At 37.4% G+C, this 14,032-nt stretch overlaps 1 protein-coding gene across 2 annotated transcripts in view; it reads left to right on the plus strand.

Moving 5' to 3' along the window:
• The first annotated feature begins 3,461 nt into the window (after positions 1-3,461).
• kdm6a (lysine (K)-specific demethylase 6A) overlaps positions 3,462-14,032 on the plus strand; it is a 36,338-nt gene continuing 25,767 nt past the window's right edge. For both annotated transcript variants that reach the window (XM_054615982.1, XM_054615981.1), the window contains exons 1-5: positions 3,462-3,922; positions 4,176-4,239; positions 7,955-8,063; positions 8,553-8,602; positions 12,377-12,435. In XM_054615982.1, the coding sequence (XP_054471957.1) occupies positions 3,759-3,922; positions 4,176-4,239; positions 7,955-8,063; positions 8,553-8,602; positions 12,377-12,435 (446 nt within the window). In that variant the 5' untranslated portion in view covers positions 3,462-3,758. The remainder of the gene's footprint in view (positions 3,923-4,175; positions 4,240-7,954; positions 8,064-8,552; positions 8,603-12,376; positions 12,436-14,032) is intronic.

Raw genomic sequence — 14,032 nt, forward strand, 5'->3', positions numbered from 1 at the left:
AAATATTTACATCCTGTTATGGACACATCTATAACATTGGCAGCTATCAGTGGCAGCTGGTGGTTACAAAATATATATATTAATCCCCTTAATCAAAATCAAACCTGACTTATTCTCACACGCACATAAATGCACACATATGAACTTACACACACACACACACACACACTCATTCACATCTTGACTCATTGCATTTTTATTCTTTGTTTTCTTGTTGTTTATAATGTATTATTATTATAAATCATATCTTGTAAAATGCTTTTTCAACAGTATTTCATACCATATGTATTTTATTTTTGTATTCATTATAGTGTTGTGATTTTTTAAAATATTATATAGGTGGAGGCTTCAAATAAGCCCCGTGGGCTTTCTGCCTCTTCCTGCACTGTAATATCATTTATCAATGTTATTTGTTATGTTTCAATTGTGCAAATAAACTAAACTAAACTAAGTCAGGAGCAAAGCCAATCCCTCTGCTTCATATTATTTTATGCAATTCATTTTCTTATTTTTGCACTTGCATCTCCATTTTATGCATGGGCTCACTGCTGCTTGATATATGTGTGCTCATGTTCCTAATTTGAGTATATCAATTCTGCAAATCAATTAAAAGATTTGCAGAATTTAACCCATGTTAGCCCCCACTAACATGGGTTAAATTCTGCAAATCTTTTAATTTGGAAATAACTTTGCAAGTGCTGTGTAAATACAATTATTATTATTATTATTATTATTATTATTATTATTATTATTATTATTATTATTATTACTATAATAGTTGGCAACTTATCTCTACTTTCTCAAAAGAAAACTCTGAAGCCTACAAGGTTTCTTACAAGCAATCACAGCAGGCTCTGGGTGGGAATGAACCTCGTGTGTGTATTTAATATTAATTAATTATTAAATTAATGTGTCCCTAGGAGCCTACATGTCAGCAAACCGGTGGGACCCGGTCCCAGGAGAGGACAGCAGGAGCCCGTCCTCGTCTGCCTCCCACAACCACTTGCTTGACTGTCCTGCAGGTGTCAATGTTGAAGCAGTTTGAACAGAATTTCAATAATGGAGTCCAGAGAAGAGATACAAAAAATACATTTAATTATTCAACCAATTATTCTTTTCGATGTTTTGCGGCCTTCCTCTTGCTGTCCTCCGTTGGGCGGGACCTATAAAATATCAATTTAAAGCTAGGCTTGGTAATCTAGCAAGAGTACACTATATTTTAAAAATTATCCAACTAAAAAAATAAAAGTAGCCAGTTGCACTAGCTCTTAAATCTGCTAAATCCAAGTCATCAACACTGACATCCTCTACCTCATCCAGAATGATCATTATGAGCTTAAACAACTGACATTGCTAGTGTTAGTACTGACAGCTGATGAGCATCATTACATTTGGGCCTAAAGTCATGATTGGACCGGCTCATTACAGTCCAGCGACAGCCACAGAAACCAGATATCTTTTTCTTTTTTACGTCATGTTTGAGTCATTGCTGTGGGGATGTAATGAGAATTTAAACAAATATAAGAAAAATGTTTCTGGAGCAGATTACCAGCCTTTAATATAATCATTTTTATGCTAATCCATGATTGGCCAAAAGTGTAATATGATGCCATCCTCCCTTGGGGTCTTTACTAATGAGCAACCGAATACAATAGTGACATTGCACGTTTTCCAATGACCAATTCAAAAATGTAATCTTAAATTCTTTACCCCTCTTTGCTGGCAGTGAAGTAATGGCAAAAATGCTCTACTGTCTCTGTCAATAGTGGCATAAGAAATTATAATGAAATAATATAATTATAAACAAGCTATAGAGATTTTAAAGGTTTTGTACTTCGATATAAAATATGTCAGCATTTTTGTAAAGCCTAATATCACACATCACAAATTTGCAAGAGAGGGTTTTAGAATCTGTCCAGGATAAAGAAAAACTCCAAGAAAAAAAGGATGAAACCTCAGGGAGAGAAACTAAGGAGAGATCCATCTCCCAAGATGGGCAAAACTGAAATAGATGTTGTGTATGCAGAATGAGAAACATTAATAAATGACATCATAGTCAACCCATACCCCCTGAGGGAATGGGTCAGTGCTAAAAAGTGACTAATTTGACGTTTTGTGTCCTTTGTGTACTCATGTGTGTTCAAGCCTAACGTTAGCTCTTCACTTTTGCAGTAGAATTTATGCTTTAAATATCATAATAGTGGTTTTCAGTTGTAAAGATTATCATGCTGAACAAAACGCGTAAGAGTTTATTCTTTCTAATATCCTAAAAAACAATGAAAAAATACCATTTGCTTTCTGTCGAGGGAACAATTGTGACTCTAACTTTGGGTGTTGGCTTACAAAAATCCTCCCTACACTTTATTAAGTCCAACTTTTGGAATTGCTTACAGGTTTAAGATGCGATTTAATGTGCATGTGTTTAGTGTCAGGGACAATAAAGTATTTTCTGCCAAACAATATCATCTCCATCACAACACATATTTTAAAGTCAAATTAATAAACAAATAACACAATCACACTAATAATATTTTGTAGTTTTGCAAATGGTGCACTTATGCTTATACAATTAATGTATAAAATTGGTATACCCATGATTGTACCATGTAAGAAATTAATTAAAAGACGTTAGAGAAACAGATGAAAACTTTCATCTAAATGTACAAATATTATTTAAAAATCCTGAAAATAAATTTTGGGTATATCTATGTGTAAAATTTAATTAGATATTTTTCAAAACACTAACATAATTTTATTTAAAAAACACATTTGATTACAGTTTGATGGAAATGACCATTTCCTCTTAATGTTAAAATTATATATATTTAAACAACTTCTTCACAGCCATTATCTGGAATTGTTACTAAACCAGATGGAGAAATAAAACATATTAATACATAAACCTTAACCATGTGTTAGATTTAGTGTTAGACCAAAATAAACCATATTAATACATAAAGGAATATAATAATAATAATAAAACCTAACAAATTAATTAGATTTTCCAGACCAAAATAAACCATATTAATAAAGGAATAATAATAATAATAATAATAATAATAATAATAATAAAACCTAACAAATAAATTAGATTTTCCAGACCAAAATAAACCATAATTAAATAACTTTTGTTGATTGTATAATAATGCAAATGCAATTAACATTTGTGTAATGTAATGTAATGTAATCTATCTATCTATGCAACGTTGCAACAAACACACACGACATCTATTTGGACCAATGGGCGCTCTTCCCAACGCAGTTACGTAATCACAATATAACGCCAGCAGCCAATCACACGCCTCCAGGGGGGGCGGGTCTTCAGCGTCGCCCAGTCATGTGTGCGCCTGCGTGTTCGCGACACATCAAGCGGAGACGCGTCACGTGTTCGCACAACGCCGGCTTCTGATTGGACGGAGGGCGTGCCCGACAGCGGCGGCGGCGTGCTTTTGGTTTTTTTTTTTTTTTTTTTTTTTTTTTTTTTGCCTATGTGACACAATTACAACAACTTTGAGCCGATGGTGGAAGTTACTTTATTACAGTCACCGTCACTCCAACACCGACGTTACGGCAACGCGTTACACTCGATACACGCGGTGTTTGATGCACAATGAGGCGGGGGGACGGCAGCTTGAGGGGGTCGTTTCCTTGAGGATTTTGGGTAAATAATCACGCTACGCCCCGTTTCAGTGCTGGATGCAGCGCTGTGGTTGTGACTGGAATCCTCCGCAGTCGCTGCTGGGTCGCGTTTCTCCCCCATGAAGGCGTGCGGAGTGTCGGGGTCCGTGTCGGTGTCCGCAGCCCGGAGCCTCGGCGGGGCTAGTGACGAGGAGAAAATGGCGTCGGGAGCAGCGACGGATATCGAAGAGGACTATCCGAGACTCACTGCGAGGGAGACGGAGCGGCTCGTCTCCACTGACAGGTGAGAGGAGCCCACGGGCTGAGACGGGGGTATTTTATTTTCATGTGTGTCTGTCTGTATGTGTGTGTGTGTGTGTGTGGGGGGGCATTACATTTTTCCTCGCACAGTTTTAAATAAACAAATATGATTCCCCCCCCTCCTCCAGTAACACGGAACTGTGTGTGTGTGTGTGTGTGTGTGTGTGTGTGTGTGTGTGTGTGTGTGTGTGTGTGTGTGTGTGTGTGTGTGTGTGTTGTCTGTCCTCTACTTGCAGCTCACTGTTTGGATTTCAGAGGCTTCAAGAAGATGGCGCCAGAACGAAGGCCCTGCTGTTAAAGGTACGACACGGAATGGAGACGCACACACAAACACACACACACACAAACCGCACCACCACAACCCCCCCCAACAAAACACACACAAACCCCCCCAACAAACACACAAACCCCCCCCAACAAACACACACAACCCCCCCCCCCCAACAAACACACACACAACCCCCCCCAACAAACACAAACCCCCCCCCCAACAAACACACACAAACCCCCCCAACACACACACACACAAACCCCCCCAACAAACACACACACAAACCCCCCCCAACAAACACACACAAACCCCCCCCAACACACACACACACAAACCCCCCCCCAACAAACACACACACAAACCCCCCCCCAACAAACACACACACACCCCCCCCAACAAACACACACACAAACCCCCCCCCCCCAAACAAACACACCCCCCCACACACACACAACAAACCCCCCTCCCACTACACCCCCTCCCCTACATCTCCCCCCCCCCCCCCCCTCCTCAACTTTGAACCAACGGCTGAGCGTTTTAAATAAATAAATAACGTCTCTCAGTTGTGAACGTTCTAACTGTTTCCCCTGATTAGTGCACGTCCCACCTGGAACGAGCGGTACGGGGGCTCCCAACGGCTCCCAGCACGAGCCTCAATGCCCCCCCCCCCCTCTCTCCTCTCCTTCAACTTTGAAGCTGAACCAACGGCTGACCGTTTAAAAATAAAACAACGTCTTTCCAGCTAACCGTTGTGCTGGTTAATGCACGTCACACCTGAGACCACCTGTACGGGGGCTCCCAGCACGAGCCTCGATGCCCAACGGCTCACCGTTTGAAATAAAATAAAATAACGGCTTTCAGTTATGGACGTTCTAACACGGCACGCTGGCTGCTAAGCAACGCTCAGTCTGCTCAGCACACACACACACTACCAACGGCTCCACGACATTTAACTGACGTTTATTCATTAAAAAGGCACAATTGCAGGATATATATTTATATATATCTATATCTATATAGATGTATATGTGAATGATTAAACTCCCTATTGAGTTGACAGACATGGATCCCGTCCTGTGTAGAGAGAGGGGTTGTGCGTCAGCTCCCTCTGCTAGCATGTAGCCGTTAGCATGTAGCAGCTAACAGCTAGCAGTCCCGGCCGTTCCACACTGAAACACTCTCACTGTGGTAGTTTATGGACGCACAGGCAGTAATGGCTGATAGATGGAGCCAAGATGGAGGAGAGGAGGGGGAGGAGGGGGGACCAAGCAAAGACGTCAGCTAACTAGCAGTGGCTACATGCTAATCACCGTCAATGTTTGATGTTTGATGTGAGGCCAACATGACTCACTCAAGTGGTAGTGTCCTCTACATACACACATATACACACACACATACATATACACACACATATATATATATATATATATATATATATATATATATATATATATATATATACACATATATATATATATATACACACATACGTATATATATACACACACATATATATATATATATATATATACACATATATATATATATATACACACACATATGTATATATACACATATATATATATACACATATATATATATATACACATTTATATATATATATATATATATGTATATATACGTATATATACGTGTATATGTATATATACGTGTATATGTATATATACGTATATATGTATATATATACGTATATATACGTGTATATGTATATATACGTATACGTATATATACACACATATATATATATATACACATATATATATATATATATACGTATATATATGTATATATACGTATATATACGTATATATATGTATATATACGTATATATGTATATATACGTATATATATGTATATATACGTATATATGTATATATACGTATATATGTATATATACGTATATATATATATATACGTATATATATGTATATATACGTATATATATATGTATATACGTATATATGTATATACGTATATATATGTATATATACATATATACGTATATATGTATATATGTGTCTATATACATGTATATATGTGTATATATACGTATATGTGTATATATATGTTTTCTGTTTTTAAACTGCCCTGTAAGGTGACCTTGGGTGCTTTATATAAAATGAATTATATTATTATTATTATTATACGTATATGTATATACATATGTGTATATATATATATGTGTCTATATACATATATATGTATATATACGTATATATATATATCTCTATCTCACATCTTTACATTTATAGGCTGTGATTGTGGGGTTTGTCACATTGACTTTTCAAATAATAACTTTTATTTCAATCCAATTAATCAAATGCAACATTGAGGTTTATGCATTTAATTCAATATCGTGGGCTTTCCAGTGATGAGTGATGCGTGCAGGTTCATCTCGTCACTTACAAATATATTGTTTTGTTGTTTGCAGAATCTTTTTGCAAAGATATGCATTTCAAAATTACTTTTTAAATGGTGATTATCATTATGCTAGTAAATTAAATTCCCAATATCTACCTATGGGACTGTGCAGTGAGGGATGTGAGTTACTAGTTGCATAACATTTTTACACTTTGATATCACAATTATCTCTTTTGCTCACTAAATGGCAAATATCCTAGGCATTTGTCTAAAGTTTTGTGTTAATAAGACCCAGAGTTTATTTTCTGAAAAGATTCAATGTCAAAATATCTGTGGAAAAACAAACCATTGAACTGTTGTTGACAGACATTGCTAGTTACAGTATGCAATAATTATTTCTTTGTTATTTTAACGGTGGTTTATGGAGATGCAATGTCATTCAGAATGACCAGATGTTACTTGCAACTTCTTCAAAAGAAGAAGTAAATATAAGAAACATTAATATTGCTTCCGCAAATGATTCTTGCATAAGCATTGCAGACGTCTATAACTAAACAGTTGAACTTAACATTGTTGCAGGGTCCACATGAGAGAGATCACTTCACCTTCTTTTGTAATACTAGATACCCGAGTTTATCACTTCCCATGTTACAAACAGAAACATATTCTAAATGCTACAAACAGACCAAAAACATCTGGGTGTTCTTCAGAAAGAACTGTAATTAAAAATAATTCAAGGACCAACAAAACTGTTCTACAATCAGTACAATGACTTCATTTCACCCAGTCCTTTGCCATAAGCAATCAGACTTATAACAAATATATTTCTGAATTATTTCATTTTAGATATTTGTAGTTGGTGTCTATTTTGTTTTAGTGATGGCAGAGCTCAACCACAATAGCAAACGCTGAAGCTGATGCTCTATTCAACACCTATTTTTTTTACTTTTAATATTATGACACATTGCATTCAACTTAATTAATTTGTGTCTCCCACACGGATGCGTACACCCACTAATCATTCCCCTTCAGTGGCTGCAGTGTGCGCTAGCTAGAGTAATTTGTTTGGACGTTATTTAAATGGTGACTGACGTGGTCTGTGTTTGGGCATTCAGTTGGTTCTATGCAAAACAGCCATGGAGGACTTGGAAATGCGTCCCTTTGGTAGTGTATCCTCAGCTGTGTGTGATCATCAGCTCTAATAAACCCAAGCTGTTGGCCATATCCACCCTTTATAGCTCAATCTTTGATGTTTTTTTTTGTGTAATATGCATAGGATCTTTGAGCCATTTAAATCTGAATTGCACATTGCAGCTGTGTAGCGCCCCTTTAACTCTACACTGCTATTGCTCTTTCGTTTAGGCTGTTAGCTGCTACGATGCCCTCATCCTGAAAGCAGACGGGAAAGTGGACCCTGACATTTTCTGCCAGCTGGGCCACTTCAACCTCCTGCTGGAGGACTATCCAAAAGGTGAGAGTCTCAATCTGTAAATCCTCCTGCCTGTTATTGGTGCTTTTTGTTTGTTTTTTTTACCTCTTTTCTCTTCCTTTCAAATCTCGTTTGAATATTTTCTGTCCTTTTGTATAATTTGGCTTGCTATGCTTCTTTTTGTTTTATTAATACTGTGTGATTTTAAATTGTTTATTTCTACGTGGACCCAGGCATAAAAAGGGACCACTTTTGGAAGCTAATGGCGATCCAAATGAATAAAGAATTGATAACTTATTTATCATGATATGTCATTTAATGTGTGCTGTTGTTGCTTTTGTTTGCAACACTCGTACTTTTGGTTGGCATTGCTATAAAGCTGCTGACAAAGGATTATTCTGATTGGACATTGTGTGTTTGAAAGTGTTAAAATGTAGCTGAGTTGAATATCTTGAGCAGTTAACATTGTCACTAACTGTTCACTATCTCCTTCTGTGTCCCATTCTTTTATTCATCGCACCATTTTCTCAGCATTATCTGCATACCAGAGGTACTTCAGTTTACAGCCAGACTACTGGAAGGTGAGTTTGCTATTAAAAATCCAATATTACAGGCTCTATTTTTGTGTAGACCAAACTACTGTCAGAATGCAGAACAGTCAGTTTTTGCAGGTTCTGCTCCTGTAAAAGCAACAAGTACATACTATATTAATCATGTTAAAAAAAAAAAAAAAAAAAAAAGGGGAAACATGTTTATTCACATAGTCATGGAGAAGTACTGAACTACCAACAATGAAAAGCACAAACCACTGTCCTTAAACCTGTAATAGCATCAACACAGATCAAGTTGACTCCTGTACTGTCATTTGAGTGCTGTGCACACAAGAAGATTTGGCTGGCTGTCAGGCTGTTCTGTGTATTTGATCTTGAGACACATGGACGTGTTATACTGTTAAGTGGATGTAAGGCCACTGAGAGGGCGTGTACATTATGTGCGAGAAGTGAGGGCGGTGGACGGCCACAGATGCTCAACAGTTCCCGTCTGTGAACTCGGTATCTTAGGGCTTTACATGTGGCACATTTGTAACAGTGAGCACATACAGGATAATGCAAATCCTCAGGTTATCGGATCAGTAAACGAGAGCCTCAGAGAATAACCTACTGTTACTGATGCAGATTAAATAAAACCGTGAATACAGAGCAGCCTATCTGGACACTAAGAATGGACCACATTGGTGGTTGCATGTTGCTGCTTATTTGACACTTCTTGCTTCTCTTACATGCTGTTACATATGCATAACGTTGATACTGCTGCCTTGAAACTTGTTTTATACAAAGACCCCAAAAAGGTCACGGTGGAAATAATGTTTCTTAAAATGTGTTTTGTGTTAACACAATACGTTTGTGGTAGCCACGGAATACTTTTGCATTCCCTCTGATCCATATAGAATCTGATCTGTATTATGATATAGTAATAAGTTTCATTTATATGAAAGTATAATTGCAGCTGTATAGATAACTAGCAGGGTTAGTTAGTTCTGTTGATTGAGACAGAGTGTTGCTGTGATTGTGCCTGTAGCCATTGGCTGTGCTTCCGTTGTTGACATGATCATGCTAGCTGAGCTTTGTCTTGAAGCTACTGTATTGCTGAACTACTGTGGTTTATGCTTTCTTGGCCAATGTTGAGTGTAGTCACAGTACAGCCACCGTAGCCGTGTCCATAGCACGATAGATTCAACCAGAACTGCAGCCGTGGTCCGAGCAACAACCACATCCTCAGACGCTTCGATTAGACGCTTCGATTAGACGCTTCGATTAGACGCTTCGATTAGACAGTGACTGTAACTTCTGGAGCTGCGCCTTTTTAAAAGGAGTCATATAAACCTTCTGCTGGCGTATGCACCCTGAGCCTTCCGCTTAGCACTTATTGTATTCATATTAGTCTGTTGCGCTTATTGTATTCATATTAGTTTGTTGCACTTATTGTATTCGTATTAGTTTGTTGCACTTATTGTATTCGTATTAGTTTGTAGCACTTATTGTATTCATATTAGTTTGTTGCACTTATTGTATTCGTATTAGTTTGTTTCTGTACTTTTGCTCTGGTTTATGCTCTTAGATGCTTGTTTAAGAAAGGAGATGCACTTATGACTTCTGGTGACTAGTAGTTCTCTTGAATATCTATGTTGAATACACTTATTGGAAGTCGCTTTGGATAAAAGCGTCTGCTAAATGACTGTAATGTAATGTATGGATCAGGAGGAATGCAAAACTTAAAGGGAATGTTAAAGTAGTTCAGATCCCACTGTGATCCTTGATGGGCTCTAAATGTTTCTACTGCTTCACATGTATAGTACACCCATACAGGTTTTCAGCTAATCTGGCTGTGACTAATTCAGTGACATCTTCCTGTTAGCTTTGTTAAACCCGTTGGGTCGGAGACAAATTACACCTTTAATCATTCTTATTGGTAGAGGAGGATTTGTGGCCTTTATCAATTCCCGTCAAAGCTCCGGCCCACCTTTTAACCTGAGCAGAGGTCTAATGAGCCAGAATAACTGAAAACCCCTGTGTGGATGTACAGAGTCTTTAACTGCACTAATAGTGGAGCTTGTGTCATTCCAATGAGCTTTGCTGCAAAGGACCTTTATGAGGATGTGATCTTATAGTGTGGATGTGAGAATGTTTTAGTCATTTGTGCCTCAGTTTAGATTGCCAACAATTCCTTCTCATGGCCTGGATTTAAATTGTCCAATCAGCTGTGATACAATGGTTTCCAGCCTGTGCTCTCTTTGTGGGTGAATGGGCCCGTTTGGTTTGATGCTGCGGTGTTTGGAATGGCGATTAAACGGAGGTGTTGAGGGTCTGATTGCGATCGGACATGACAGCTTTGGGCTGCTCGGCATTACAGACCGCCGCAGTGAAGTGAGGGTGTGAGGTCCTACCCTCTGCTGGATAATGGTGTGGTGGAGCGGGCTACTCTTGGTAGCATTAGTGTTGTAGGAAAAGCCTGAGCTTGGAGCACAAACGCAGGGCTTTTATTGGCCAGGGCTAGACTGGGGGTGGTTAAACAAATAGGGGTCTAACTGGGAGAGGGATGCTTTTAAGTGCAGGAAAGATGTGTCAACATAATAATGTTTACGATGGAAAATGCATTGATTTATGCTCAGTGTGATTGTTACTCATTGGCTGAATCTCTCTCTCTACTCACTCTTATCTTTGTGTGTTTTATGCCCGTTATCTGGTTGTTCACTCGAATAAAAGAAAAAAAAAGAATGCAAAGGTCTTCTGCCTCAAGCCATAGTTTGTGACATAGCTTGATTTAAAAGACCAGCTAACAGCAGATGTCCATTAAAATGATCACTTGTTTACAAAATTATTATTGTTCAAAAAAAACATTTTAAGAAAAAGGCAACGCTCACTTTGTATTAATTGTCTTGGCTACTTGTAGATCTTCAACAGGGTATGATATAATTCAGGTGCATGACCATTGATCGTTCCGATATGTATTTTTAGTTGTTCTATTATCTTCATCAATACTTTCACCACTCCTTTCTGCTTGATTAGTTATAAAGTTTAGGTGGCTTGCACTGAGGGAAACATTCACCTGTACTGTATATGTAAAGAGTTAATACTCAAATTGGTTAACTAGCATTGGGGAAAAAGAACAGGTTCTTGCATGAATGTAAAACCTGGCAAAAAACTAACCAAATGAGACATGAATCTGCATCTGCTTTCTGTCATGTTTTTTGTTGTTCGTTTGCACAAAGGTCCTAACTGACAGTTTTGCCTGTATGTCTGAGCCTAATATTTATTATTTTTTGAAGTGCAATCTTGTTTACATCCTTTTTATTTAGTGTCAATTTTATTTATTGTTTTTGGTTGTGTTTGGTTTTTATTCAAGAGAAATTTTTGTTAAAATAGATTTTATTTATTGTTTTTGGTTATTCCAGTTCCAGTGTTCTCTAAAAATAAATGTTTAACGAAAGGGTGCATTATTATGAATGTTGGCCAGCTATACAGACAGGCCTACCTGTACTGTATATGTAAAGAGTTAATACTCAAATTGGTTAACTAGCATTGGGGAAAAAGAACAGGTTCTTGCATGAATGTAAAACCTGGTATACAGTATTGTAGAAGTTATCAAGCAAAAAAACCAAATGAGACATGAACAAATAAATAATTGTGTTTAGCTCTTAATTGGTGCAGATATATGAATATTCCATGACAATATCAAGTTTATAACTGCTACTTTTAGCTCCTCACCAAGCTGTGAACAATAATCATTACAATGTGCTGAAAAGGTTTTATACTTCCGTTTGTAACAATTTTCCAACACTTTCTTTTTTTTTTCAGAATGCTGCCTTTTTATACGGCCTTGGCATGGTTTACTTCCATTACAACGCATTTCAGTGGTAAGTGCTTTAAATACAAACTCATTGCACGCATGGCGTCGGCCAGTTTTACGGTTGTTATAGTCTGTGGTACTGCTTAATCAAAGATTTAGTCCATGTTGAAGAAATACTGACATTCTGGCAAAAACGTGTTTGCTTTCTGACCCCTGGTAGGATGAGAACATTGATATCATCATTTCATCTGTTTGTTCAGTGCAGAGCGGGCTGCAGAATGTGTTTAGCCTAGCTTAGCACAAACACTTAATAACATCTAATGTGTTTATTTCACTGGTTTACACAAACACAACTAAACCACTGGGGCTGAACCAGCAGTCAGATGAAATGTCTGAGCTCTTTACCGGCCATCAACGGTTGGGTCTAACAGTGAAGATGTGCATGTTTAAACGTAAAAACACAGAGCAGTTCTTGGACGTATAACTAGCTTACTAGCTAACAAGATACAATATCTAAACGCAATAAAATTTTGAGCTGTAGTATTTTATTGCCGTTGTCTAGCCGGTTTCCCGCCAGTCTGCTCGGCTAAAGATTAATCTCACTAGCGAACACAAGGATTCAATTTATATTGATTCTCTTGTCCGCCCCGGAGACAAGACTTCATGTGTTCCCCTGGGTGTGTGTGTGTGTGTGTGTGTGTGTGTGTGTGTGTGGAGGGTATCTGTGGGGACGGAGTAAACCAGTAGTCCTGTTCATGGTACATGAGTCCCGTTTTAGTAAGACACTTAAAACATCTGTGTTATTGAATTTCATGAGCTCTCTGCACTTTGTGTGCCGTGTAATGGCAGGATTGAAACATTGAGAAGGAACTCTGATACAGTACCAGTCAAAAGTTTGGACACACCTTCTCATTCAATGGTTTCTCTTTATTTATTTTTATTTATTTTTATACATTGTAGATTAATATTGAAGACATCCAAACTATGAAGGAACACATATGGAATTATGTGGTAAACAAACAAATGCTCAACAAACCAGAATATGTTTTATATTTTAGATTCTTTAAAGTAGTTGAATGAGAAGGTGTGTCCAAACCTTTGACTGGTACTGTATGTTTATATAATATTTCAGTTTTGTGGATTCTTTACTGTTTTTTATTGCTCATTTGCTTATTTATAATACTTATTTTGATCTTGTTTCTTTGTTTTACTATGTCTCTTGTTTGCACTATCCTCTATGCTGCTGTAATCCTGTAAATTTCCCCGCTGCGGGACTAATAAAGGATTATCTTATTTTATCTAATAAAATTGTCTGTCTTGTTAGTTAATAATAATTAGGGCTTCATACTTATACATTTAAATACTTTTTAAAATACAGTACCAGTCAAAAGTTTGGACACACCTTTGGTTTTTCTTTATTTTTATTTTTTTCTACATTGTAGATTTTCTAATATAGATTAATATTGAAGACATCCAAACTATAAATATATACTGAGTTGATGAGCGGGATAAGAGATCAGTAATGTGTTGTCTATACGATACGATTTACATTTTTATTTATCCGGAGGAAAATTCCTATGCAACATTTGCAACATGAAGAAGGACTTCTGCAAATACAAAATGCTATGTTGGCTTACCTTATGTCATTTTTGCACCTCCTCGTT

This window comes from Anoplopoma fimbria, chromosome 16 (genome assembly GCF_027596085.1).
Source record: "Anoplopoma fimbria isolate UVic2021 breed Golden Eagle Sablefish chromosome 16, Afim_UVic_2022, whole genome shotgun sequence".
NCBI classification, from domain to species: domain Eukaryota; kingdom Metazoa; phylum Chordata; class Actinopteri; order Perciformes; family Anoplopomatidae; genus Anoplopoma; species Anoplopoma fimbria.